Genomic DNA, 27,952 nt, shown 5'->3' with positions numbered 1-27,952 from the left:
TAAAAACCCCAAATCCAAGGAAGGAGAGCTCCATGTTTATTAAAACGAATCACAGGCTGTCCAGAGCAAACCCAGACCTCCTTTACCACAGGAACAGCAACACAAGCTCATGCCAAGGGAGGAAAAACTTCCAAATCAGGGTCCATACAAGATCCAAGACAGGGAAAGAACAAGAACAAGGGGGTTAATAAGTGTGTGGAGAAGAAGTTTTCAATTAGCAGGAGGTTAAATGAAGCAGTGAGTGCTGAGGGCAGACAGATGATGCTCCTGGCCACCATAAATCCCTCAAAGATGGATCTAAACTAAGCTGGACATGACCTTGATGATGTCTTTTCCCAAGGGGATTCAAGGGAGAGCCTGCACTCAAGCAAAGCATTGATCACTAGAGACTATTCACTACTCTGACACATTTTGGGGCCCCATCAGCTTCTCATCAGTGGGGGTCAGAGTCCCTCTGTTCAAACTGCTGCTGGGGGGCAGTGGGTGCAGCCCCCAAAAGGCCAGAATGGAAACAGGATTGGGAGGGTTGGGGTTACAACACGTTACATCTCAGGGCTCCACACCTCCTATTTCTTCCTGCCTCCTCTCTCTTTGAGTGCCAGGTGAATCAGAGAGCCACTGGTCATGTTGTAATAAGCCAGGGAGTTGGAATCCTTGATGAAGATGCCCTGAGGGGAGGAGAAAAGGATAAAAAACCCACGAAAGAGCAGTCAGAGCACAAACCTCAGTGTTGCCTTCCCACAGAATCCCATCCAGATCCCAACCCTCCTGCTGTACACTCAGAGCAGGGGGATGACAGAACACTGCAGGCTTTGGAGACCCCAGAGAGATTCCAGTGTCCAAGGTGGACACTGGAGGTGGGTACAGAATCCTAAATCCTAGAATGGTTTGGGACCCTAAAGATCCCTCATCCACCCCCCTTGCCATGGGCAGGGACTCTTTCCACTAGACCAGCCAATATAGACAATGTGGCTCCTACAACACACAGATAAGGAGTCACCACAAGGGGAGTTACTCAGACTCCACTCTCCCCCCACCTTTTTTATTTTTTTCCCTTAAAAATAATCAGCTCAGCTCCCCTTCTTGTTAAGGGTTAACAGAGTATCTGCCCACAGATGAACTCTGAGGAGACAAGTGCACAAAGTTCACTGCTTAGGCAGCAGGTTGTGCCTGCCTGGGCACATGCATGACTGGAAATAAGTCATTAAAAAGGAACGGGGCTTTTCTCACAGCTCTGGCTCCCAGAGGAAGAGAGAGAAGAGAGAGTGAGCCCTCCCCTTCCCTTCCCTGTTCTGGAGAAAGCCTTCCCTGAGCTGCCAGGGTTCCAAAGCACGCTCGCCCACCTCCCCGAGCACACAGCAGAGCTGTGGGAGCAGGCTGCTGCAGTTAAATGTCAAAAAAAAAAAAAAACCAAACCAAAACAACAAACTCTAATAAAACAGGAGGCTGATTTCAGAGAAAGCCACACCAAGTTTGGAGGACTCATCTCCAGCAGCAACAATGTGAAAATCCACTGATTTAATCACCTATAAAAGCCTGTCCTGCTGTAACAGAGGGCAGATCTGTCACAGCTGTGCTGTGCAGGCAGGAAAACCATTCCCTTTGCTCTTCCAGTAGCTCAGAGTGCATTAAATTATACATTATAATTTTTCTTTTTAAAAAGGTCATGTGAGAGAATGCATTGAATAAACAACCAGTATTTGAAGACCTTATACCCACCTCATACTGCAGCTTCTGCTTCCCAGCTGGCATCCCTGTGGCCTCGTGGATCTTAACCTTTATAACAGACACCTGGGGAGGATCAAAGGGCTCCTTCAGAGCTTTTGTCCCAGTCCTGCTCCCCAGCCCCGTGGAGCTGCAGTGTGGGGAGCAGGCTGAGCTCCCAGCTGCTCTCTCACAGGCAGCACATGGAGCAGGGCAGGGCAGGAGGATGAGCTACATGCCTGGTCTGAGAGGGGCAGGGTGAACACCAGCACTTGGCCATTCAGCTTCCATTCCGTCTTGTCCTGCATGTTGGGAACCTGGACTTTGACCGTGACTGGGCCCTATGGGAAAACACAGATAAAGTCTCTCAGGGCTGTGATAACACAGCACCAGACTAAGTGTTCGTTTCCATATCTTGGTTCCTCAGTAAACACACTGAAATGTGTTTACAAGTTACTCCACTGCTCCCACAGTAAAACATTTGGTTGGATTTCGCTCCCTTTTGGGTGCCATCTATCAAGCACCACACGTGCTGATGGTGTCACAGGTGAGGGTGTGAAGCACAGAGACAGCTTCTCCGTGCCCATGAAACCACAGAACAGATTGGTTTGGGTTGGAAAGGACCTTAAAGTCCTTCCAGTCCCATGCCCTGCCATGGCCAGAGGACACCTTCCACTAACCCAGGGTGCTCCAAGCCCTGTCCAATCAAGGACACTTCCAAGGATGGGGCAGCCACAGCTGCTCTGGGTACCCTGTGCCAGGGCCTCTCCACCTTCCCAGGGAACAATTCCTTCCCAGTATCCCATCTAAATCTCCTCTTTTACTTTAAATATTGCCAGAAAAACCATACAGTCCTTCCTAAGGATTTAAAACTCCTCCTGTGACAGTGGCACTCCTCAGGAAGGAATGAAGGCTCACATTTAGCTCACCTTGTTATGGAATACACCACCTTACCCTACTATCATGCTGGCAATGATACTCTAATCTCTTTGCATCTCCAGCTTAGCCCTCCTCTCTTTAAAAGCTCATTAGCAACTTTAGTTCTTCTCTGCATTATAACCTACCTCTCACTGCCCTTAATTACAGAAGAGCATTATCCCACCCTGTGTAGCTCTTCCCAACAAGAGACAAAGGAGTTTGGTTTGCTCAGGAATGACAAGAGAAAGGAGATACCTCAAAAGTCCCTTTCTTGCCAGGTATTTTTGCCCCTCTGTGCTTTACAGCCCCTTTGGAGGTGGAGTGGAGCAGCCCAGGACTCTGAGCCACACATGTACCTTGTTCCTGCGCAGAAATTCCTCCTCTGGAATCAGGCTGTCCTCACTCTTCAGTTTCTTGGAGACTGGCTCATCCTCCATGGGTGGCGGGGGGTGGACGGGAGGCATCGGTGCCGGGGATGGGACCGGAGCCACGGGAGGAGCAGGGACAAAGGCTGGAATGGGCAGGGGACACAGCACAACCCACAGTCACCCCCTGAGTGCACAGCAAACACCCCCTCACAATAAAAATGCTTTGAGCAGAGCAGCACAGGCTGAAAATAAATACCACAATACATGGAGGAAGTTACAACCAACAGCAACATGCAAACTTCAAACATTCAGAGAGCTCTTATATTGGGAAGCATTCCAGGAAGAGATAACAAGGCATGAGAGCTTCCTGCAGATCTTGCAAAAAAAGAACACGCTCTCAGTTTGGCAGGCAGCAGTGCCAGCTCCTCCAGTTAGGGAAGAAAAGAAGATGAAAAAAAGGAAGAATTGCTTCTTACATCATGCTTTTTAACTTCAAAGCACCTAATGAGGAAAAGGGCCAGCAAACAGCTTTTCCTCCAGCAGCAGCAGCTTCTGTATGGAGCTGTAACACCCACTGAGGTGCTGGCAGCTTCTCTTGACCCTGCATTCTTAATTTTCACCTGGGCAAGCTCCTGGGGCCACAGGACTCCCTGCATTTCATGGTGCAGGAAGAGCCTTGAGCCCAAAAGCAGGACTAGGTAAGCCATACCAAACACCCCCAAACTCTTAACAACACAACTTGGTGCCTGCAGTCCCAGCTACACACCAGAACCAGGGCACAGGAGGAAAAAGACTCCAAGCTGAAGCCCACTCTAAAGGAATCACCCAACAATTCCCCAGGAAAACTGAAGCCACCGAAGCCACTGACCTGTGGGGACGATCATGGGGGGCGGGCGGGGGCTCATGATGGGGGGAGCAGAGGGGGGCATGGGCACCACGTTGATGCGGGGGGTGTGGATGATGGGAGGCATGGGGGTGGCTATGACAGATCCCGGGGGCAGCCGGACCACGGACGTCATGGGGGGGCGAGGCATGACTGGCACTGCAGAAACCACGGCGGCACGGACAGGAGGAGGCATCTGCAGAGAGAAGGTGAAGCTGCTCAGCAGGAATGCCCAGGGCTGCCCACAGCCCCAGTTAAAGTAACAGGGAAACACAGAAACACGGGTCCTGATGTATAGAACTTGCAGGGAGCCTTAGTGGCCCCACCATATGGGCAACCCAAGCTGCTCTGAACAGGCACAGAAACCTCATTAACAGATTAAAGGGGTCCTCCTTCCCTCCCCGCTGTGGGATCAGACCTCCAGGCACTTAATTCCTTTCCTAAATTGCTGTTTGGGACTCACAACAGATCCCTTCTTGTTGCTTTGATTTTTTAAGATTTTCTAAGCTTTCTGATGTTAACGTTTTTGTAGTGAACTTTTTACACACTTTCTGTAAGTAACTCATTGTTTTGCATTCTTTTATAAAAAAGGAGACAGTTGATAAACTGTTAGTTTGTCTAGTGTCACTGGAGAGGTGGCACTGTCACCCTCCAATCTACTGTCACTTTTGGAAATCTATAAATGTTAGAGTCAGAAAATAAACTTCTCTTTTTTCTTCACCTCAAAAACAGCAGCATGCGCTTGTGTTCTTCCGTGTCCTATAGCAACACTTCTTACCTTGGGCTGCCTTTGTCCAACATCACTCTACACCTACAAAGGCCCCCAGCCATCCCTTTCTTAGCCATATTCTCTGCCTCCAAAATCCCAGCTGATCCCAGTCTTTTTGTTACTTTAAAGGTAAAAACTCTACCTAAGTATGATATTCCATTTTAAACAGCAAGTTCAATAAGGTTCTTCTAGTATTTCCAAACTACTCTTAAATCACAAACTTCCCACAAAATCATCTTCCATGCCAGCACACTTGCCCTTCATCAGGACCCTTCCTAATTAACTAGAGCCCCAGTAATTGGCTTCTGAGAGCCCAAACACTCACGGTGGGTGGGCGAGGTACAGATGTGATGGGCTGGGCACTGGCAGGGGGGTTGGAGGCTGAGGAAGGAGGGGGTGGCTGGGGTATCTCATTGGGTTTGCTGGGCCCGATTTTCTCCTTGCTGTCATCCTCTGGCACCAGTCCCTTGGCCTTGTGGATGGCTTCAATTTGCTCTTGCAGAGTGATATTGGCCTGAGCAGCCTGCTGTGTGCGGGCCATGCTGCCTGAGTGGCCATCCCAGGTCACCTGAGAGAGTAAAATAAATCAGATTAACCCAACCTGGCCAGACTGCAAAGAAATCCAGAGAGCACATCTTGATAGAAATAAAAAAATTCAAGACTCTTGTGTCTTTGAGCATTCACAATGCTACAGGAACCTATTATAAAAAGAACTCCAACCAATCAAACACAAATTCCCAATTCCTACTCTACCTTTTCCTCTGGTTTCTGGATCTCTTCTTCACCAATCTTTTTACCAATGGCAGTCTCCTCTACACCAAAGATATCAGTACGACGCTCTGCCAGCTGCTTCAGGCTGCTCTCAATATCCAAACCTGAGGGAAAAAGAGCAATTCTTATCTCAAGGAATAAAACCAAGCCTCTTATTGATCTATTAGTTGATACCTAGTGATGCTCTTTTCACACAGAATATTCTGAGTCAGAAGGGACCACAAGGACCTTTAAAGTCCAACTTTCTTTTTTTTTTTTTTGGAAAGATACTGCCCAGCAACAGCTGACAAACATTCCCATCTCATTCTCCCAGAAAGGCCATCACACACAGAGCTCCATTTCAGATGGTCCTGCTCAGTGGGGGCAGTGAGGGGCTGTGCAATCAGTGCTCAAGCTGACCTGGGGCATAGACCTCGTCATCACTCTGCTTCTCCCGGATGGATCGATCCCGCTGCTCCAGCCACCGGGGATCCAGGAGCCCAATCCTCATGTGCTCCTGCATTTTACTGGCAGGAATCTTTTCTCCAGTGATGGGAGACACCAGGTACTCATCAGGAGCCGGGGCGGGTGGCAATGGTTTTGAGGCTAGGAGAACAAAACCACAGTGTTGGTTCAGTCTAGAAACAAATGGTTTGGGATTCTTCAGGAAGAAATAAAGGTGGTTTTTCAGTTTGATTTACCTTTGGGATCGTAATCTTTCCGCACAATGACCTGATCCGGTGTGGGAGGCAGTGGGGGTGGCATTGGGGTTTCTGGAGGAGGAGGAACCTTCTGACCTTCATCTTCATCATCTGACCCCTTATTGAAAGGAAACAAAAATCACAACCAAGTTCCAGCGGTCAAATTCCTTTGAGACATCCTACACAGTGCTTAAGAACAGACTATGCAGCTTCAAAGCAATGGAGCTGTTTTGGACACCTATGGCACAGTGGTTCCTCTGGATCATGATTCAGAAATTCAGCAGCCCCAGAAGAGGAAGCAAATATTCCTCAGCTTCCACATAACAGCAGCCCTGTGCACAGGGGCTCACAGTTAACCACACTCTTGTTCCCTGTTACCAGAAAAACAGCTTACAGTGGGCAGAGGCTAAGATGAGTCATCTTTCAGTGCTCCAGACTCTGGGCACAAAATAGCCTGAAAAACTTAAAACCACAGAAATAAAAAATCCACACCGCTGGGTGCCAAGATTACTGGATTTCTCTCTTGGAACTCGTATTATCATGGAAAACATTAAAAAAACAACCTTATTCTGGCAGTAACAGGTTGTTTGGAGATGTCATCAGAGGGAAATTTCATTTCCTCAAGAAACTGAAGAATTATTTACTGTGAACGTGAGGACCATCATAAATCATATGAACTTCAGGGGACAAAATCCTATTGTCCAGTTACCTCATCCATATCCTGCACTTGTGTGTCCTGATCCAGCTGGGCTGGAGGCTCATCTGTTTTCTCTTGCTTTTCATCTTCCTCATCTGATTCCACCTCCATCTCCACCTCCTCACTTTCCCCAAACTTCTCATAACGCTCCTGGATCAGGATTCGAGCTCCCAGCTCTTCTGGAGTGGTGGGAGGAGGGAAATTCCCTACAATGCAGAAAACAGAGCTTCTGTTTCTCTATCCCATTACATTACTCAACACACACTGACAGAAATACCAATTCTTCAACAGAAAGCAGTGGCAACAAAATCCTTGGCAGCCACAGGATGAGGAAGGGAATGGATGGAGTCTATACAAACACCAGCATGACACATGAAGATAAAGTGACTTATAAATGGAAGCACTACTAGAAAGTGGGACAAGCTCTGGTATCCTGGTGGAAGTGGAGAAGTGAACACAACTGCAGTCCTGGACTTCCTTCAAGGAGAACATCAGTGACTCCAGAGAAAAACAACAGCCTTGCAAAATGTCAGTGTAAGGCTTTTCCCTTCAACTCTGAAGGATAAAAATGCTGTAAACCCCAATGTCTGCCTAAAAATGGCACTTCAGGACACATTTCCTGACAACATTTAGCATCAGTACCTTGCTCATTGGGCTGGAAGTCAACTGTTTCCACAACCACAAAGTCGTGCCAGTCAATCTGGGCATAAGCCACACGCTCCTTCTCCTTCTCCTCCTCCTCCTTCTTTCTCTCTCGCTCCTGGAACTTGGCCCACTCCACTCTGTAATAGACCTGCAGGAGCAGACAAAGCATGGTGTCAGACAAGGAACAGCACAGCCATCCCACTGCTGGTTTGCAAATGAAAGGAAGAACAGCTGGAGCAGTGTCAGGCTGAGATCAGGGCAAGGTTCTTCCCCCAGAGGGTGCTGGCACTGCCCAGGCTGCCCAGGGAATGGGCACAGCCCCAAGGCTGCCAGAGCTCCAGGAGCCTTTGGGCAGCACTGCCAGGGATGGACAGGGTGGGATTGTTGGGGGTCTGGGCAGGGATAGGGGTGGGACTGGATGGGTGGGGTCCTTCCCACTCAGGATATTCCAGGATTCCACTTTGTAACCACTTGGAAATGGGCTTGTGCAGTATCTCTGTGCAGCCACAAACTACCCCCAATACAAACACCAGCTGCAGCTTAAAGCAACTCTGAGCCCCCTGTACTAAAGTGACAGCAAGTGATACATCCATTTTATTCTCTTTGGCTTGTTGGCAGCATGCTGTTTGCTGCCAACAAGCCAAAAACATGGAAAGAGAAAAAAAATCAAAACATAACCAAAATGCTTCAGCATTTTTTCAAATTTTTTATGGAATACCTGATCCAGGACTTCCTTGGGATTTTCAGCCTCCTTCTTGAGCTTGAGGAGCAAGCCCTTTGGTGGGATCAAGATCTGAAACACATTTTGCATGACAGTTGGTGACAGTTCTTTGTGCCAAAGCCTCTTTCAGAGCAATTATTCCCTTTCCACACTGCTAAAAATACCAGCAAACCCCCAGAGCTATATCCCATTTATTCTACTGCAGCCCTCTCATTCATTACCACTCATCCCTCCCCTTCAAAATATAAATTTCCAATTTATATTATATCTATATATATAATATTATATATAATTATACTTATTTATTTTATATATTTATATTTATTTATATTTTTGTCTATTATATATATTATATATTTATATATAATATATAAATAAAATAAATATAAATAAAATGAACGCTATTATATATTTATATAATTATATTATATATAATTATATAATATGTATAATTATATATAATATATATAATATATATAATTATATATATTTATATTATATAATTATATATAATATATATTATATAATTATATATAATATAATTTAATATATAATTAGATATATATTAAATATAATATTATGTAGTATATATAATATTATATTTATATTATTATATGAACTTCCAAATATCCTCCAGGTTTAAAAAAAAAGAAAAGAAAACAAACTTTATTGAGATTACAATAGTGTGTGGTACATTTAGGTGACAGCCCACTGTGTTCTGCACAATAACCACTCTGAAGAGTAGGATTTCAAGGATGGATTCCTGGATATTTCCAGCCTGACTGGTTTGTAGGGCTTCATCAGCCCTCTGAACTCCTTCCTGCTGTGGAAGGAATCCCCCTGCCCGGAGTCCCTTTGTGTAAGTACCTTTGTGTACTGCTCCACCAGCTTGGTGAAGTAGTTGAAGAGGCTGTGCTGGGGGCGCAGGAAATCAAACTGGTAATTCCTCTGCTCCTTCTGCATGAGCTGGGTCAGGAACTGCCTCCCGTTGCGGGCCACGAACTGCGCCGTGAGCTTCACCACGTCCAGGTCGAAGGCCGAGATGGACGGAGGGTCCGCGATGAACTCGAACTCGGGCGGGGGCTCCTTGGGAACCACGGTCTCCTGGATCACCTGGGCCTGCACCTGCAGGGAGAACACACGGCCCCGTGAATTCCTGGGGTGCCTTGGGAAGGCTGAGCTAGAACAGAGGCCACACAGTGCCAGAACTCAGAACATCCCTCTGGGTATCCAGAATTGCCAGGACCCCTGCCAGGGGGCTCAGAGACCCTGGCAAATCACCAGCTTTGTATGAAGACCTGAAAGCCACAGAAGTTTAAGTAGTGTAATAATAAAATTATCACTGGGTGAAAAAGTAGATTTTGGGGTTTTTAGAATAGGGGTTCAGGAGGCAAGATGGAGGGACTTGAGTGTGCCCAGCCTTTCTTCTTCTCTACCTCCATCTTCTGCTGTGATGTTGGCACTTTGGGATTGGTTTAGAATAGAAACTCACTGTCTAACACAGGTGATAGGTATTGAAAAGTAATTGTAAACATGTTATACCTAGTTTGTAAAGAGATAACACCACCCCAGCAGCAGTTAGAGTACCTCTGGCTGTCCTGCTGGACAGACCTCGGCTGGACGGGAGAAAAATGTTTCTAGATGAGATACAATAAACAACTCTGAGCCCGAGAAATGAAGAGCTCCAACTCCTTCTTTGAACGTGCAGCACGAAACAGAGACTGCTCACGTGTCCTGGGGCTGCAATAAACTGTGAACTCCTGAGAAGACAGAGCTAAAGGATAAAGTAGGGATTTTGCCCACCTTGGGCAGCACAACTCAAAATGGCCACAAAATGGGCAACAGGTCATGGGGTCTCCCACTTTTATAAATTTTGCTCCATTTGAATATTGGAGTTAATTGTCCAATTACAGCTTTAGCCCATCAAGTCACATCCTTCTTGTTTTCTCTCTTCAGTCCCTGTTGTTTGTGCTCTTGGGCCTGAAATTTGGATCATTTGTCCTTGGTCCCCAGCTAGAGAAGGAATTGTTTTGTCTCCCTGCTCTGTGCAGAGAGCTCACCATCCCCTCATATGAAGGCTACACTTACACACTAAAGCAGAATAGAATCTGAAAAATACAAAAGCTAAAACCTGAGGCATCACCTGAAAGGAACAGTCACCAAACACTCAGGAGAATATTTTTTTTTCTCCAGCTGCTGCAGGAAAGCAATGCCAGTTGCCATCCAGGCAGGTACAAGGATGAGAAATCATCAGGTATAATTTAATACTATTAATATGTTGTTCCAACAGCAAACAGATTTGGAACGTATCAGGCCTTTGCTATAGGCCTCCCAGGGCCAGCAGTGTGGCTGCTGGCCATGCCAAGCATGGAAAAGCCCTGGATTCACTCCATGCCCTTTTCCCACCCAGAATGTTTAAAGGCACAGCTGAACAAGGTGAGCAGCATTTTGTACCCCAAGTTTTAAGGGGAGGTTGATCCTTCTACAAAACTGCATGCAACAAGGCCAAACAGAACTCCAAGGGATTCCCAAGGCTTGCTTCTGCCCCATCCAGTCCAAGTGATCCCTGGTGTAAATACTTTTTAAGTCAATACAGAGCTAAACTTAATTAACATAGACCAATTAAACTGTATATTGGCAGTTTAAAACAGCTTTGAGTCACCAGCACCTGGGAGATGCACATCTGCATCAAAACAAAGCCCCAGACACTCAACTCCAAGCCTGTCACTGCTGGCATTTTGACAACTGTACAACCACTGCTCCTTCTTGACTGTCAAGCTTCCTTCCCTCTCAACACCAGGCTGTGACACCACTCCAAAGTGACCAAATTCTTCCCCAAAAGGATGAAAAGGAACCCTCACCTTCTGTGGGAGCTGCTGCTGGGCACTCTGCTGCTGCTGCATGACCTTGGGGATGGCAGCCGAGGGCTCCTGGGCTTTGCCCTCCTTGAACTCGCTGACCTTGTGCCGGTAGTAGGCATGGTACGGGTCGTTGGGGTTCAGGAAGTTGAACTTGGGGTTATTTATTTCATTCTGACGAATTCGGGCTTCAAATTCTGGACCATTTCTGGGGAGCAAGAAGAAAATTTGTTTAGATCATCATCAACTCAAGGGTAAATGTCTCTTTCAGACTGGGACATGTTGAGGCACCAGCCCCCTGAAGATCATTTTCTGTCTCACATGTGAGGAGTTTCTCCCTCAGCAGATCCCACCCAGCTGGACACACACAGTTTAGATGCAATTGTCCCCTTGATTCTGTCTTTAATGTGAATATTAAATATTCACACTCACAACTGTTCCACAGTCACATCTGTCTGCACTCAAAGGTCATTTCCACCACTGACTGAAGTTTACAGTTATGAAGCATGAAGTTGACAAGTTACTACATCAATTTTATCTGCTCTATTAACAACTTCTCAAGACTAATTTCAGTTCCAGAACCATCATATAAGGGAAAAAAAGCAGGTAAACATCAGCCTGTGCAGGGACTGACCAGCCCAGAGTGCTGCATTCAGGAGCCCCAGCCCAGGTAACACCCCCTCCTCCCACCTGAAGCACGAGCCAGCTATTTCAGGGCAGTTTGAGAAAATTCCCAGCTGCCACAGGGTGTTCCTCTTCATATTCTCTGGATAGCTCCCAGTCTCATTTAGACATTCCACCTCCTCCAAAAGAGGAGGTCTCTGCAATCCCAAGGGATAAACACAGTCCCTTATGCTCAGAAGCAGCCAACACTCCTTGGCAGCACTTTGGAGATGAGTTACACAATAAGGGTTTGACTGGAGCAGCATTTGGTAATTCTCTGAAACCAAACCCCACCACATTTTAGCACTAAAACACAGCCATGACTCCTGGACTAAGGCTCCCTTTGCACCTGGAATTTGGTTTCCCCTTCAGATCATTCAGAACAGCCCCGTTACCAGTTATTGCAGCACCCACTGCACATTTGAACAAGGATTTTATTTATTTACTACCAGTTTCTCCAGCAAAGGGTGCCTTACACCCTCTTCAGGAGAATATTGTTTCTTTTCCAGTCTCAATCCTTAAATCTTTTATGCAAAACCACAAAACTGAGACCTGCTTCAGCTTCTAGAGCTGCACTGAACAGCAGAAGGATGAAAATGCCAGGAGAAAGAGACACCAGCAGTGCCACCCACCTGGCTACAAAGCTGGCAGTCTTGTCCACAATATTCCTGACCTCTGGAGGAGGGTAAATAATCCCCACCACAGGCTTGGCTGGTGCTGCCTCCTCTTTAGGCTCCTCTTCTGGCTGTAATAAAGAAAGTTTCATTGCAAAAGGTGAAGGGGTGTCAGGATCAGGCATTCCAAACACTCCCAATGGCACAGAGGAACCTTTATCCATCCTCCTCCTCCTCAGTCACTGAACTGGCTGAAGAATCTGGAGCATCCCCCCCACCACTTCCTTGGATTCTCAGGGGCACCTGCTGCAGGGGCAGGGACAGCAGGACAACAGGGAAGGTGCCTCCAAGGGAACCACAACAATTTTCCCTGTATCAGCCTTGACCCCAAGGCTGTTTTTAAATGCTGAGCCAGGAGTCTCCAGTAACATTTCCAGGAATAATTCATCATACCTCACCAGCTGTGGAAGTTCTGTATCTTCCTAGGGGCCTGTGGGACCTGAATTATTAACTCCACATTAAATAAATCACAGCTTTTAGTGCCATTGTAGTTGCAACAGAAGCTGTTTTGAAGAGAAAATCTCCAACAGAGTGTTCTTCTGATGTTACAGAAAGATCCAAACTAAAATCTCAGAAACCCTCCCTGTGGATTGCTCTGTATTCCAGTAAAACCAGGAGCTGCCTTTGCAGGATACTAAAGATGCTGCTTCTCTTTCCTCACCAGGCAGCTCCAAGAAATGGTGTTATAAACAAGGACAGATCTGCTGGAAATGTTTATAATCCTAACAGGGACAGCCAGGGATAACTTAAAATCCAGGTAGAGCTCCCAGCTCTGACAAATCCATGGAGAATCCAAGCCAGAAAATGGTCTCAGGCCAAACTGGTCCCTGGCAGTGCCCAAGGCCAGGCTGGACAGGGCTTGGAGCAGCCTGGGACAGTGGGAAGTGTCCCTGCCATGGCAGGGGTGGCACTGGATGGGCTCTAAGGTCCCTCCCAATGCAAACCATTCCATAAATACAACCCTAACAAAGTGTGTTAAGAGAAAGGCACCAGGAACATTTCTAGTTTTCATTCCCACTCCCTCAGAACATCATCTTGAGGAGCTGAAGGATGGGGCAGCATCACACTCGAGATATTTTATTTAACAGTGATGCCAAGTTGCCTTGGTAACCTCTGTGCATAAAAGCCACTGGGTTTTTAGGGGGAATCCAAATTTTCCAAGGATCTCAGTAAGATCAGCTCCCTGACAGCTCCAAGAGTGCTGATGCTGCTGTGTGAGAGTCAGGACAGCAGCTCCAGCCCTGTGGGAGCTGAATTCCCATCTCAGAAATGCATGAGGAATGAATATTCCCATCTCAGGCTGCAAAGAACATGAAAATGGCCAAGGGAGAAAGATCTGGGAGGGTGTTGGGACACACAGCCCTGCCACGCTCCCTCAGACTTTCAATCCTTCCACACAAAATTCGTGGAGCCAGGGCAGCTCCCCCAGAACCGGGGAACCCCCCACACTCACTGCAGCCACAGCCCTGGGGCACTGCCAGGGAAGGGCTCAGCTCCTGCCCAGCCCCAGCAGGATCCTGCTGTCTCCAAGGAATCCTGGAATGGTTTGGGTGGGAAGGCAACCTGGAGCTCACCTCACCCCTCCCACTATCCCAAGCTCCTGATCTTGGGCACTGTCAGGGATCCAGGGCCTGCCCACCCTGCCAGGGAACAATTCCTAATTCCCAGTATCCCATCCATCCCTGCCCTCTGGCAGTGGGAGCCATTCCCTGTGTCCTGTCCTCCATCCCTTGTCCCCAGTCCCTCTGCAGCTCTCCTGGAGCCCCTTTAGGCCCTGCAAGGGGCTCTGAGGTGTCCCTGGAGCCTTCTCCTCTCCAGGTGAGCACCCCCAGCTCTCCCAGCCTGGCTCAGAGCAGAGGCGCTCCAGCCCTTGGAACATCTCTGTGGCTTCCTCTGGGCTCTCTCCAGCAGCTCCAGGTCCCTCCTGTGGGGGTCCCAGGGCCGGGGCAGCTCTGCAGGTGGGGTCTCACGCGAGCGGGGCACAGGGGTCACTGCAGCGCTCCGGACTGAACCGCAGCTCCCCCAGCCCAGCGCAGCCCGGTCCGTGAGGGCCCCGCTCCCACCCCCCGCGGTTCGCGCCATCCCCGCTCCCATCCCTCACCGCCCCTCCCCTCCCCTCCCGCACCGGTTTGCTCTCGGCGGGGGGCGCGGGCTGCGCCGGAGGCACAGCCTGCACGGGTCCGGCGGGCATGGCGGTGCCGGGGCCGGGGGCTCCGTGCCGGGCGGGGCCGATCGAGGGGCGGGCGAGGCTCGGGCCGAAGCAGCGGCGGCGGCGGCACCGACTGGGACGAAATGGCGGCGGCGGGCGCTGTGCCGCGCGTGCGCGCCGGAAGTGACGCAACGCCGGCGGGAAGGGGGCGGGCACAGGGCGCGCGCCCGCCGTGGGATGTACCATTAGCGCCTCGCGCGGGGGGGGACACTAAAGCAGGAATGCACCACTGCGGCACGGGAGGGGCGTGGTTGCCATGGCGACAGGGTTGGGACGCCGAGGCCTAGCACGGGTCGCGGGCTCCGCGCTTCTCCTCCGCGGTTGCTGCTGATTGCTCCGATCGCCCCGGTTCCCTCCGGTTCCCCAGCACTCCTGGGGTACCGTGCCGGTGCGTCTCCAGCAGCCTGTCCCGGTAGGGCGTTCCCTGCACCCCTGGCCCATCGCTCCCCGGCCCGCTGGCCCCGCTGTTCCCGGGCCGTGTCCCCCTGGGCCGGCCCGGCCCGCACCATGGCGCACCTCCTGGGCCACCGCGGCTGCATGGAGAGCCTGCGGGCCGACCTGCGGGACCTGCAGGCCGCCATCGCCGACGTGTGCTCCCGGGCCGGCGCCGTGCGCTTCCCCTCCTGGAAATTCCCCGACAAGGTGTCCTGCGAGCTGGACATAGCGGTGCTGCTGCAGCGCTACCGGCACAGCGACAGCGAGCCCGAGTTCAGCCAGCACGCACACGTGGTGCTGCTGGAGCTGCTCATTGACAGGTGAGAGCCCACAGGCAGCCCGAGCGGCTCCTGCCCTCCGGGAAGGGCAGCTGTGTGTCTGACCTGCTGAGTTATCCGAGTCCTGGGGGAGGTTTTGGGCACCTCAGCACAGGGAGAACTCAAAGGTGTTAGAGAGCATCCAAATGAGGGCTGAGGGTGAGAGCACGTGGTGTGTTCAGCTGGAACAGAGAAGACTGAGGTCAGAGCTCATCAGCTCCTCCTGGGGTACAGCTCTGATCTCTGTGACCGGGGATGGGATTCAAAGAATGACTGGAGCTGTGCCCAGGGAGGTTTAGGCTGGATATCAGGAAAAGGTTCTTCCCCTAGAGGGTGCTCAGGCACTGAACAGGTTCCCCAGGGAATGATCACAGAATCAGCTGGGTTGGAAAAGACCTTGGAGATCATCAAGTGCAACCTATGACATAACTCCACCTTATCAATTAACCCATGGCACCAAGTGCCACATCAAGGCCCCAAGGCTCCACGATTTGCAGCAGCATGGTTGCCCCAAATCTTTGGGGGGAGCTTAATCACAGCCTCTCAGAAGTGGCTGCTCCACGCAGTGATCCATACCTGGGCAGTCCTGGGAGCACCAATGCCACCCTCCTGCATCCTGCTGCTGCAAATCCTGATTTTAGGGCCAACAGCTCGGTGGGACTGGCTTATCTTCTAAACCAGAGCTGTATTTATTTCATCCAGACTGCAAAAGGGGCCTCCCAGGGCTGCTGATGCAGCTGTGTCCGAGTGTTTCCAAGGTTTTGGGAGGCAGTTTAACAAGCCTATCCCATCTGCTCCACCTCTGGCTCTGTTTCTTTGTGGCCAGTTTGTGCTGGGAGGTCTAAGCAGGGAAAGGAGTTGGGTTTTAAAGCTCAGCAGGGCATGAGGCCGTGGTGCTGGCACCATGGAAATACATGGGGAACAAAGCATCCAAAAGACTCCATAAAACCAGGGGATACCCTGAGCTGGAAGGAACACAGGGACCATCGCTTTGCCTGGGTGATGGGAGGGGGCCCAGCCGGCATTCCCAGCTGTGTTTTCCCGTCGGGACAGGCTCCTGCTGCTGCTGCAGAGCTTCACGAGCTACGCCGAGGCGGTGCTGAGCGGGCGGGCGGTGCCGCCGCCGCGGGGCCCCGGGCCGGGCATGTCCGCGGGGCTCACGGCCAGGACCTTCTGGAGCTCCATGCTGAAACTCGGCGCCTTCTGCCAGCAGCTCCGGGACCAGGTGGGACATCTGGGGTGGGACATTTGGGGACGTCCCATGAGCTGAGTCACTCCCCTCCCCTCCCCGGATTTGGATCGTGGTCCTTCTCACCACGCCAGATGTGCGTGCAGCCTCTGAGCGCTGGCCCCTGTGTCACACATCTGTCCCCTCCCAGCCTGAGTCCCTTCCCTCCACCCCTCCCAGCTGTGCCACTATATCTGTCCTGCTCCAGATTTCGGGATGAGTGAGCTGGGCTGCCTCTAGAGCTTGGGAAATATTCTCCTACTGCCAAAATGCTGCAGCGCTGCTGATCCCACTGTGGATCTGAGCTGTCTCAAGACAGTGAAAATATTGGTGGTAAAACCAACCTGTCTTGCGTTTTATTTTCCCCAAAATGATCTTTCTCATGGAAAAGTCTCACAATAATCCATGTGGCAAAACCAGGAGGCAGTGCAGGGGGTGGGACAGAAGGGATGGTGGGGAGTTGGGGAGGAGGTTTTGCTGCTGAGGCTTCCCCGTGGTCACTGTTCCTTGGCTGCACTGCTGTCCCATCTCCACACCTGATTTACGCTTTTATGGGTCATTTCCTCTTTGATCTGGGCTCTGGTTTTGTTCTGTGCTCTCTCCCTCGGGAGAAGGGTTGCAGGTGGGAGATCCCTACACAGCAATCCACTCCACCCTGTGCTCCCCAGGTTGAGAAATATCAGAAGGAGCACCTGAAATGCATCTTGCCAGAAGTTTTGGAGTCAGGAACTGCCTCAGAGGCTGCCCAGCCCACTTCTGTGTGCCCAAATCTGAGTGTCCAGCCCAGGGCTGGCTCCAGCCTGGCTCTGAGCACCCGCAGTGTCCCCACACAGACCCCTGGCTCACCCCTGGGCTCCTGTGACACCTGCTCCAGCGCCCAGGCCAGCCTCCACGAGGTGGGCAGAGCCATCACCAGCATCTGCCAGAGCCAGAACATCCCTTCAGCTCTCAGCAAATTCCAAGAGGTGCTGGAGGATGGCACAGGGAGAAGGAACCTCTCTGCAACAGACATGAGCTACTGGGCCTCGGAGCAGAGCAAGGACCTGTCCCGCATCAACAAACACCTCCAGGGGCTGCTACAGCAGCTGAACCCCGTGAGGGCTGAGCTGGAAGAGATGGGCAAACAGAAGGACAAGCTGCAGAAACAGGTTGAGGACTTTTCCAGGAAGCTGCAGGCAGAGAAGAGCACCCATGCAGAGCAGCAGAAGGCAGCTGAGCAGAGCCTGAAAGCCAAGGAAAAGGAGCATTCCGAGGCTGTGGCCAGGCTGGAGGAGGAAAAGGATGACCTCAGGAGAGGTACAGAGCTGTTCCCAGCTGTTCCCAGCATCCCTTCTGTCCTGGGTTGACACCCTCCCAGGCCCGGGGGCATTTGCAGGAAGAAGAACAGGGTCCATGGGCAAATTTTGGCCCCATCACCACCAGCATGGCCTCTTGTAGGTGCTGGGGGATTTTCCCTGCTGTGAGGCCAGTCCTGGGCAGTGGGAGCTGGTTGTGTGTGTCCTATCACTGCCTCCTCCCTGGCAGCACAGCATGATCACTGGATGGAAACACTTTGGTGTGGCTGTTTGCTGCCCCTTGTTTTGGTTGTTTTTGAGGAACTGATTAATGGGAGGGTTTTTGTGCTGGTTTAGGAGCTGCTGTGCTGGAGGAGCAACTCTCAGCCCTGAAGGAGGAGCTGGCAGCAAAGGAGGAGGCTGTGCAGGAGCTGGGTAAGGGGCTCACCCAGGGGCTCACCCAGCTCACACATCCCCCTCCCCCTGGCTTCAGGAGTGTTTCACAGCCCTGTAGCCCCCAGCAGCCCCAGAGTGGGCTGTGGAGCTGTGGGGATGGGAGAGGATGGGCCTCCTTCACAGCAGCACCACAACATCACCCAGTGCCAGAGTGGGCTGATGCTGGTGGAGGTTTGTCAGACCTGCCTCCCTTTGCCAGGGCCTGTGGAGGGCAGGGGGTGCCCCTGAGCCACAGAATCATGGACTGGTTTGGATGGGCAGGGACATTAAAAGTCCATCCAGTGCCACCCTCTGCCATGGCAGGGACACCTCCCACTGTCCCAGGCTGCTCCAAGCCCTGTCCAGCCTAGCCTTGGGCACTGCCAGGGATCCAGGGGCAGCCCCAGCTGCTCTGGGCACCCTGTGCCAGGGCCTGCCCACCCTCACAGGGAATAATCTCTTCCCCTTATCCCATCTAACCCTGCCCTCTGGCAGTGGCCATTCCTCCTTGCTCTGTCCCTCCAGGCCCTGTCCCAAGTCCCTCTCCAGCTCTTTTGGAGCCCCTCTAGGCACTGGAAAGGCTTCTTAAGTTCTCTCTGGAACCTTCTCCAGGCTGAGCACCCCCATCCCTCTCATCACCTCCATGGTTCTGCAGCCTCTCTCCCCTGCCCAGCCTGGGCCATGGTGGCTCTGTCTTCCCAGAGCTCTCCAAGACCACCTTGCTGGAGGAGGTGAGCACCACAATGGTGGCCCAGAGCCAGGTGCTGGAGTTGGAGGAGAAGGTGCAGGTGCTCACAGGCCAGAGGGACAGCCTGGAGCAGGAGCTGAGTGCCACCAGGGTGCAGCTGGAGCAGGATCTGAGCGCCACCAGGGTGCAGCTGGAGAAAGAGAAGGTCCATGTGGAGAGCCTGCTCCGGCACGAGGAGGTACAGCTGGAGCCTGGGATGGCTGAGCTGCTGCTGCTGCTGCTGCTGCTGCTGCTGGCAGGGCTGTGGGGAATGGGGGCCACAGCCCCACACGGGCTCACCCCCCAGCACAGTCCCTGCAGGCCAAGCAGAGCACCCTGCTGCAGCAGCTGGACAGCCTGGACAGGGAGCTGGAGGAGCTGCAGGCCAGCCTGGGAGAGGCCGAGGAGGACAAGGCCCGGCTGGCAGAGCAGCTGGAGCAGAGCCAGCTGCAGAGTGGGAAACAGCTCCAGGCACAGCAGGTGAGTGCTGGTACCCAGGTGTGGACACAGCCTGTACCACAGGACTGCCACAGACAGCCACACACTGCCCCCAGTCTGAGGGGATGCATAGTGGGTTATTTGAGCCTGTTTCATGGAGGAACGTGTGATGGATGAGCGTGAGGCCTACGACGACGAATGGGAGGAGGAAATGGAGGGCAAAGAATGGAGTTAGTGTGGGGTTATCAACAGAGAACCCACCTCAGGCTCATTCGACCCACAGCCAGAGTTGTCCCAGGAGGGGCACTCTGGGACCCAGGGTGGCATTGCCACATGGCCACATCCTCATGGGTTTCCCTGGGGAAGAGGCCTCTCCCTCCACCTTGGGCCAGACAAGTCTCTGGGTGAGTCAGGGCAGAGGAGAGCAGCAGGAAGGGACATCTTGAGGTGCTTCCACATCTCCAGTGTTCTGTTCTTGGACACCTGGACACGCTCCACACTTTGTGGTTGGTGCTCCTGCTTCCAACACACACAGGGATCTCACAATTAGAACCCTGCACATTGTCCATTTCCAACTGCCACAGAGCATCCTTATCATCAGGGAAGGGTGGGAGTCTTCCATGAGGGGCTGAGTCCTCACTCTTGCAAACTTCATCTCATCCCTGCTGTGCCATGCAGGAGCTGCTGGACACGCTGCAGCAGGAGAAGCTGGCACTGGAGCAATCCATCCTGGAGCTGCAGGCGAACACATCCCAGCTGCAGGAACAGGCACAGGAGCTGAGGGAGCGGGAAAGGCTCCTGGTGTTCTTCCCTGATCTCCACATGCCCACTGAGACGCAGTTTGAGAGTAAGGGAGCAGATGGCAGCACAGTGGGTTTGTGCCTTGGGGTCTCGAGAGCTCCCAGGGGATCCTGCTGGCCCCAGACACTCCCACTGATACCCAGGAAGGGCTCAGACCCCGTGTGAAGCTGTGACCATCCCAGCGTGCCTCCCTGCACAGGTGCTGTGCATCCCACATCAGGGCCAGGACATTGAGCAGGACCAGGACATGGCAAAGCTTCCTTTGCCCACAGGGGAAGGTGGTCCCAGCTGCCACCTCCCGGGCTGTGCTGCTGCTCCCTGCCCAGGGCAGGCAGGAGGGGTGCCCACACCTCTGAACAGACAGGTGGCAGCAGGCTGGGCTCTGTTGGATTTTGTCTGCAGGCAGTGGGAACTTTACAGAGGACATGAAGAGTCAGCTGCAGGCCAACAAGATCCGGATCGAGGTGCTGGAGAGGGAGAACACACAGCTCGAGGCTCTGCTGGCCAAGGTGAAGGCAGCAGCCGAGCAGGGCGTGCTCAAGGTGAGCTGGGTGCCACAGGGGCAGGTGCTGGGTACCCCAAAACCACCCCGTGGCCACCTTTGGGGACATCCTTTGGGGACCCTGGGAGGGCCAAGCCCAAGCTCCTCATGCTGCTGGGAGGTTGCTCTGGTTTAACTGGTGTTGTCTGAGGTCCCGGGGCTGGTTCCAGCTCCTTTCCATCATTGTGGCCATTGTGCCACCAGTTGTGGTGGCCAAGGGATGTGACTGGAGCTGAAGCTGGTGGGGGGAAATTTCACCTCCTCTTCCTTCCCCCAGCTTGTCCCACAGGCCCAGCTGCGGTCCCAGCTCCACAGGGCAGCCAGCAGGGAGGACACTGGGTGAGTAGGAGCCCAGAGGAAGGGGCTGGGGCGGGTTCCCTGCTCTTCCTCCCCTTTAACTGTTCCCACCCCGCAGGCGGCTCAGCAGCGGGAGCAGCAGGGACAGCCCAGGGCTGCCGGGATGCATGGACAAGGCCTGGCACAGAGCTCCCAGCAGCCAGCACTCCAAGAAACTCCGGGCAGAGCCCTCCCCCCAGGCCAAACCCTGCCTCTCGCTCCCAGTGCGACGCCTGGGGCTCGGCCTCCCCTCGCTGCACACCGGGGCTCACCGCAAATAAACACGGAGCAGTCTGAACTTCCTGACACAGAAACTGTTCCACCAGCAGCCACCTGCCCTGCCCAGGGGACCTCGTTACTGGTTCTTTGTGCGTCAGGAAGGGAAAGCTGGGCTCTGCCTGGTTCCCTGGGGAGCTGCTCCAGGGACGTTCCTGGGCACTGGGATCAGTCACCCTTGGCTACGCTGCTGCTGGAGTCCCCAGGAGAGCCCTGGGGCTGATGCCAGGGCACAGTTTGTGCTAGCTCCTGCCAGGAACCATTCCCAAGAGGGGACTGGGATGTGGCCACACTTGGAAGAGGAAAGCAGAGCTGGCCTGGGATGAGAGGAGTCCAAACCACCCTCAGCCCACCAATACAGCCACAGCTTGGGAAAGTCATTCCTCCCTCTATGAGCCCCGAGGGGCTGGGAACCACCAAGCCACTGGCACAGGCTGGCCCTGACCTCTGAGCTGCCTCCCCAGCACTATGAGCCCTGTGCAAGCCCCACACAAACCACACAGCCAGCCCTTGCTCCATTTTTAATAGGGATGGACACGTGCCACGTTGCAGCCTGTGGGGCAGGACCCAGGCAGGGCCCATGGTGTGTCCCCAGTGACCGTGCTGGCTCTGCAGCTGACTCGTGCCATCCTTTCTAATAAGTTATTATAAATAAAGCATCCAACCCCTGCCCTCCCATGGTGAGGCCATGAGTCACCGACAGCCCTGCCAGCCCCAGCCCTGGCAGAGCTGTCACCCACCTCCCAGAGGGGCTGGCACTGCAGCCAGGCTCTGCCTACCCTGCCACGGCCACCAGCAAATAGACAAAAAAACCCAAGACTTAGAAAAATTGCTGTGAGCAGGGCAAGAGCACAGCAGGACCAGGGCTCTCCCTGCCCCAGCCCCCACCCCGTTACACCCATGGGTGCCCCAAATCTTCCCTCCCCAACACTGCCCATCTGGACCCCCCACCCCTCTACTCACACCCAGCAGGAGAGCCCAAAGTCCTTCCCTCTCCAAAGTCTGGGCACTGTGATGGGCACAGTCACACCAACCCTGCTGTGGCAGCAAGTGCCTCTCACTGGGCACCCCTGCCCCCTCCCTGTCCCTGCAGCAGCTGTGGGTCTGTCCCTGGAGTGTGTCCTCGGGCCAGCTAGCTGTCCGTGCAGCAGTTCCCTGCAAGGGAGGACAGACAGACAACCTTGGCACAGGGAGCCTGGCAGGCTCCAGGTGCTCCCCAGGCTGTGCTCCAGGGTCAGTGGGGCTCAGCTGCCTCAAGGGCGGTTCTCACCCAGGATGTTGCGCTTGCAGAGAGGGCAGGTCTGCTGCAGCAGGAGCCAGGGATCCACACAGTCCCGGTGGAACTCGTGGGAGCAGGGCAGCACCCGCAGCCACTGCCAGCAGGGAAGTGAGGGCGCGTGTGAGCACAGCTGGGTGCCAGGGACACAGCCCCTGCCAGGGACACAGCCCAGCCCCTGCCAGGGACACAGCCCAGCCCCTGCCAGGGACACCCTGGCCCAGCCAGCGAGCAGAGGCTCAGCCCAGGGTGGGCTCCAGTCCCACCTGGCTCTTGTGGAACTGGTCCAGGCACACGGCACAGCTGTCGATCTCACAGGCCCGGCTCCGGGGCGGCTTCCCAGGGTGGTACCGCCGCGTTTTCAGCGCCAGCAGCCGCCGCCGGATGTGCTGCTTCAGGTCCAGCTGTGGGGCAGAGCCGAGGGTCAGAGCCCACCCAAACCCCGGGCACAGCGCACGGCACAGACATTCCCACATTCCCACCTCGGCATCCCGCTCCGACAGCTCCTGCCGCGACTGCCGCTGGGCCTGCACCATGACACCGGTGCAGAGCAGCAGGGCGATCAGCAGGATGGTGTTCCACAGCTGCTGCAGGTACTTCTGTGGGGACAGCACCGTGGGCACGGCAGCCGGAGACCTAGTCCCACTCCCAGTCCTGCTCCCAGCCCCGCTCCCAGTCCTGCTCCCAGCCCCACTCCCAGCCCCACTCCCAGCCCCACTCCCAGTCCCACTCCCAGCCCCACTCCCGGCCCCACTCCCAGCCCCACTCCCGGCCCCATTCCCAGCCCCATTCCCGGCCCCATTCCCAGCCCCACTCCCAGCCCCATTCCCAGCCCCACTCCCAGCCCCATTCCCAGTCCCACTCCCGGCCCCACTCCCAGCCCCACTCCCGGCCCCACTCCCAGTCCCACTCCCAGCCCCACTCCCAGCCCCATTCCCAGCCCCGTTCCCAGCCCCATTCCTGGCCCCGCTCCTGGCCCCACTCCTGGCTCCCCCAGAACCCCGGTTCCATACCTGGACCTGCGAGCTGCTCTCCCCGGGGCAGATGACCCCCTGCCACTCCCCATAGAGGCCCCCTCGGGACAGGCCACAGGTGGACCAGAGTGTGAGGGTCACTCCCTGCAAGGCAGGACACGGCATTGCTGATGGCCCCAGCAGCGTGCAGCAATGGGAGCACACGTGTCCCAGGAGGAGGAACACTGCTGCTGCCAGCTGCCCTGTTCCCATGGGCTCCCTTCCCTTCCCTTCCCTTCCCTTCCCTTCCCTTCCCTTCCCTTCCCTTCCCTTCCCTTCCCTTCCCTTCCCTTCCCTTCCCTTCCCTTCCCTTCCCTTCCCTTCCCTTCCCCCTGCTCCCTGAAGCTGCTTCCCATGGATCAGAGAAGTTTGGCTGGGCACAGTCATGCCCTGCTCTCCCACTGGCAGAATGAGGAAGAGGAGGACAGACAAACATACCAGGTTCTCCAGCAGCACTGCCTGGTACGTGATCTTGGCTGTAGCCCGGAGCCCGCTGTGAGCAAAGGGAAAAGTGTCAATTCCATGGACACAGCAGGATTCGGGCACAGCTCCCCACAGGGATAGGCAGTGACCAAGGGGAACCAGAGGAACACAGAGGGGAGGTGACAGCAAGACCCTTCCTCGCCAGCTGTGCCCAGTGACCCTGCACAGGGCTCTTCCTCTCAGCCTTGTGCCTCAGCTTCCCCATGTGTGACACCATGGCAGCAATCCCAATGTCCCACATGTCAGGAGGATAGACAGGGTCCCACTGCTGCTGCTGGTGAGAACAAACACCCACAGAGGTTGTGGGGGTGGCAGTGCCATGACAAGAACTAACCAATCTGGATAATTTCTACTGAGAGTCCTAAAGCTCTTGGCTGAGGCCACCTGCCACCACATGGGGACCCATGGAAGGGCTCCAGCCCTGGGGAAGGGTTGGATCTGACCCAGATCTCCCCCAGAAACACATCCCAGCCCCAACTGGCCTTGGAATGGCTCAACACTACCCCAGCAAACATGATGGGCTGAGTGAGAGACCCCAGGGTGGTCCCTGGGTGTCACAGCCTGCTGGGGGACAAAGCAAGGACAAGGACAAGGCAGTGACAAGGCAGGGAGCAGGCAGGCTCCAGCCCAGGCCGTACCGCAGCAGCGCTCCCAGCAGCCTGGTGACATTGTCCGAGGACTGGATGACGACGACGGGCTTGGCCAGCAGCTGGGACACGTCCAGCTGCAGCGGGAGGGAAGGGAGTGGTCAGCGGGGCACGAGCCCGGCCGGCCCCGCCGCCAGCACTGCCCTACCTCACGGATGGCGTTCTGGTTCAGCGCCAGGATCAGCAGGGCAGAGGCCCCCAGCACCAGGGCTCGCTTCATCTGCAGGGACAGCAGGGACACGATCAGGGGACAGCAGGGCTGTGTCCCCAACAATCTCCTGTCCTGCTGCAGGAAGCACCCAGCACATCTCTGCCATGGTGAAGAGTCACAAGGGACCCAAGAGGGGTCAGAAGCTGTCAGAAACCTCCTGGGCCACTAAGCACAGACCAGGACCCCCCAGATCTGGCCAGGAGACACCCCAGGTGACACCCCTGTGGGTTTGTGACCTGCAAACACCACGGCAGCCCTCAGGGGACAGGGCCAGGCAGAGGAGACAGGGTCACACAGAGGGTCACCTTGGTGACAACAGCGGCAGTGAAGGACTCCTCCTTGGCACCCCGGGGGCCCTCGGCCGGCTCCTCGGTGCCCACAGGCACCACCCCGATCCAGCTGTCAGCAGCGCTCAGCTCCGGCTCCACGTCACCCACCTGGGGACATGGCAAGGACAGGGAGAGCTGGGAGGGACCCCAAGGTTCAGGGCACCCCCAAAGCACCCCCATGCCCTAGGGCTCCTAGGGAGCCGGGCACAGTGTGGGGACAGGGACAGCAGGGGGGTAACAGAGGGAAAACGGCCTGGCCCGCAGTGCCTCTGTGCCCCTGCCGGCACCTCCTCTCTGCTGCTGGCACACCCGAACCGTGGCTGCCTGCCCTGGTCAGTCCCCAGTGTCCCTGGCCTCCCCACCAACCCCCCAGTGCCTCCCAGTGCCCTTCAGCTCCCACTCCTGCCCTGCCTCATTCCTTTCCCAGTGCCCGAGGACGCACCCAGCACCCACCGGCCCACAGTGCCCCCTCGCTCCCACTGACCGCTGTCCTGCCACTGCCCCCTGGTCTCTCAATGTCTCCGAGCTGCCACCGCTTCCCCCTCATCACCGCCACCCAGCACCCACGTCCCCAACACCACACCCAGAAGCCCCTCAGTGTCTCCCAGTGCCCCCCGTCCCCACCGTTCCCCTGCCCCCCCCCAGTATCTCCCAGTGCCCTCCAGTTCCCACTCCTCCCCTCCCAATCCCTGGCCAGTGCCAGCAGCACCCCCAGCCCCGCCCGCCGTTTCCCCGCGCTCACCAGCACCAGGCGGCCTCGGATCTCCATCTCCTCCCGCTCCCCCCGCGGGCCGCCCCGGCCCGGCCCGGCCCGGCCGCCCCCCGCTCCCAGCACGGCCCCGCGCAGGGTGTACGAGCCGCCGGGCACTGCGCCCGCGCTGCCGGCCCCGCCGCCGGCTCCATCCCCGTCCGGCCCCGCCGCCCCGGGCCCCGACACGGCCACCTCGACCCGCGCGGGGGTGGCGGGCCCCGAGCCGGCCCGGCCGAGCGCCAGCAGCGGGGCGAGCAGCGCCGCCCGCACCGCCGCCATGGCTGCGCGCCCCGCGCCCCGCAGCGCCCCCTGCCGCCAGGGAGGACCCGCCGCGACACACACCGCCTGCAGGGGGAGCCCGAGAGCCCAGAGCGGGACCGGGACCGGGACCGGGACCGGGATGGGGATCGGGATGGGGACCGGGACCGGGACCGGGATGGGGATCGGGACCGGGACCGGGACCGGGATCGAGATCGGGATGGGGATCGGGACCGGGACCGGGACCGGGATCAGGACGGGGACAGGGATTGGGACAAGGACAGATATGAGGACAAGGACAGGGACAGGGATTGGGATGGGAACCGGGACAGGGATCGGGACAAGGGCTGGGAGAGGGATTGGGGCAAGGGCTGGGATGGGGACAGGGACAGGGATTGGGACAAGGACCAGGAGAGGGATCAGGACAAGGACAGGGACAGGAATCGGGACAAGGACTGGGACTGGGACAAGGACAAGGACAGGGATTGGGACAAGGACAAGGACAGAGATCGGGATAGGGACTGGGACAGGGACTGGGACAAGGACAGGGACAGGGATTGGGATGGGGACCAGGCTCGGGATGGGAATCGAGACAGGGATTGGGACAAGGACTAGGATAAGGACAGGGACAGGGATCAGGATGGGAATCGGGACAGGGGCTGGGGGAACAGAGATGGGGATGGGGATGCAGACCAGGATGAGGACAGAGAGCAGGAGAGGTACAGTGATGGGGAGCAGGGACCAAGACTGAGACAGGCACAAGGACCATGGCCAAGATGGACACTTGGACAGAGCAGGGACAAAGAAGGTGATGGGGACAGAGACCGGGATGGGGACCAGGAAGAGGTACAGTGACCAGGAGAGAGATAGGGACAGGGAATTGGGACCAGGATGGAGATCTAAACATAGACAAGGGCTGAGACTGGGATGGGAACCAGCACTGGGACAAGGATGGGGCAGGGACAAGGACAAGGATGAGACTGGGATGGGAACAGAAGCAGGAACCAGGTGGAAAACAGGAACAAGGAGAGGCACTGGAAGAACAACAGGAAGTGGGACCAGCATGGGGACAAAGGTCAGGACCAGGACCAGGATGGGAACAGGGAGAGGGACCAGGAGGAGGATGGGAATTAGGAGAGAAACAGGGGCAGGGACTGGGAGTGGGAGTGGGAGCAAGACAGGGACAAGCACTGGGATTGGAATGGGAACCGGCAGCAACAGCAGGACAGGGACAGGGATGGACTCAGGGACCAGGAAACCAACTGTCACCAGGAGAGTGACAGGGACAGGAACAGGAATGGGGACACAGATATCCACATCCCTGTGTATGGATACAGGGACACATGGGGACACAGGGACACGTGTGCTCTGGGGGAACAGAGACGTGGGCACCCACAGCCATGGCACAGGCAGGGACACGGGCACCCCTGGGTGACATGGACACACACCAACACCCGAGTGCCCAAAACACAACTGCCCCCTGCACCAGACACCCCTCAGCACCCCCAGCCTGGGGGGTGCCCGGCAGCCTCCAGTGCCACATCCTGACCCCCGGGTGCCCCATCCTGACCCCCAGGTGCCCCATCCTGACCCCCGGGTGCCTCATCCTGACCCCC

The 27,952-nt window shown here is 55.2% G+C and overlaps 4 protein-coding genes across 4 annotated transcripts; 2 read left to right on the top strand and 2 right to left on the bottom strand.

Annotated features, from left to right (window-relative positions):
- Window positions 1-13: 13 nt before the first annotated feature.
- Window positions 14-14,634, bottom strand: SF3A1 (splicing factor 3a subunit 1). Its single transcript, XM_066562294.1, has 16 exons — window positions 14,477-14,634; window positions 12,310-12,422; window positions 11,018-11,222; window positions 9,024-9,281; window positions 8,154-8,228; window positions 7,433-7,583; window positions 6,803-6,996; window positions 6,094-6,211; window positions 5,813-5,998; window positions 5,396-5,517; window positions 4,968-5,210; window positions 3,859-4,069; window positions 2,979-3,133; window positions 1,944-2,045; window positions 1,720-1,791; window positions 14-668 (listed from the first exon to the last, which is right to left on the bottom strand). The coding sequence occupies exons 1-16, from the start codon at window positions 14,540-14,542 to the stop codon at window positions 567-569; spliced, it is 2,373 nt and encodes a 790-aa protein (XP_066418391.1). The 5' UTR covers window positions 14,543-14,634; the 3' UTR covers window positions 14-566.
- A 364-nt stretch (window positions 14,635-14,998) lies between these two features.
- LOC136564438 (coiled-coil domain-containing protein 157-like) lies at window positions 14,999-15,319 on the top strand. The gene has a single exon (XM_066562398.1). It carries the CDS (start codon window positions 15,068-15,070, stop codon window positions 15,317-15,319), a length of 252 nt encoding a protein of 83 aa, XP_066418495.1. The 5' UTR covers window positions 14,999-15,067.
- A 1,591-nt stretch (window positions 15,320-16,910) lies between these two features.
- On the top strand, window positions 16,911-21,422 carry LOC136564436 (coiled-coil domain-containing protein 157-like). The gene is given in 9 exon segments (XM_066562396.1): window positions 16,911-16,993; window positions 16,995-17,836; window positions 18,172-18,249; window positions 18,952-19,175; window positions 19,289-19,456; window positions 20,093-20,261; window positions 20,618-20,757; window positions 21,034-21,095; window positions 21,172-21,422. Coding segments are annotated over 9 exon segments (1,968 nt in total). The 3' UTR covers window positions 21,374-21,422.
- A 454-nt stretch (window positions 21,423-21,876) lies between these two features.
- Window positions 21,877-26,357, bottom strand: RNF215 (ring finger protein 215). The gene is made up of 10 exons (XM_066562397.1): window positions 26,070-26,357; window positions 25,304-25,435; window positions 24,936-25,007; window positions 24,779-24,864; window positions 24,096-24,150; window positions 23,658-23,762; window positions 23,127-23,243; window positions 22,911-23,048; window positions 22,639-22,741; window positions 21,877-22,523 (listed from the first exon to the last, which is right to left on the bottom strand). The coding sequence occupies exons 1-10, from the start codon at window positions 26,355-26,357 to the stop codon at window positions 22,501-22,503; spliced, it is 1,119 nt and encodes a 372-aa protein (XP_066418494.1). The 3' UTR covers window positions 21,877-22,500.
- Between the last annotated feature and the right edge of the window lie 1,595 nt (window positions 26,358-27,952).

The sequence above is a fragment of the Molothrus aeneus genome, chromosome 18 (assembly GCF_037042795.1).
Source record: "Molothrus aeneus isolate 106 chromosome 18, BPBGC_Maene_1.0, whole genome shotgun sequence".
Taxonomy (NCBI): Eukaryota; Metazoa; Chordata; class Aves; order Passeriformes; family Icteridae; genus Molothrus; species Molothrus aeneus.
This window is presented reverse-complemented; position numbering and strand designations above follow the sequence as displayed.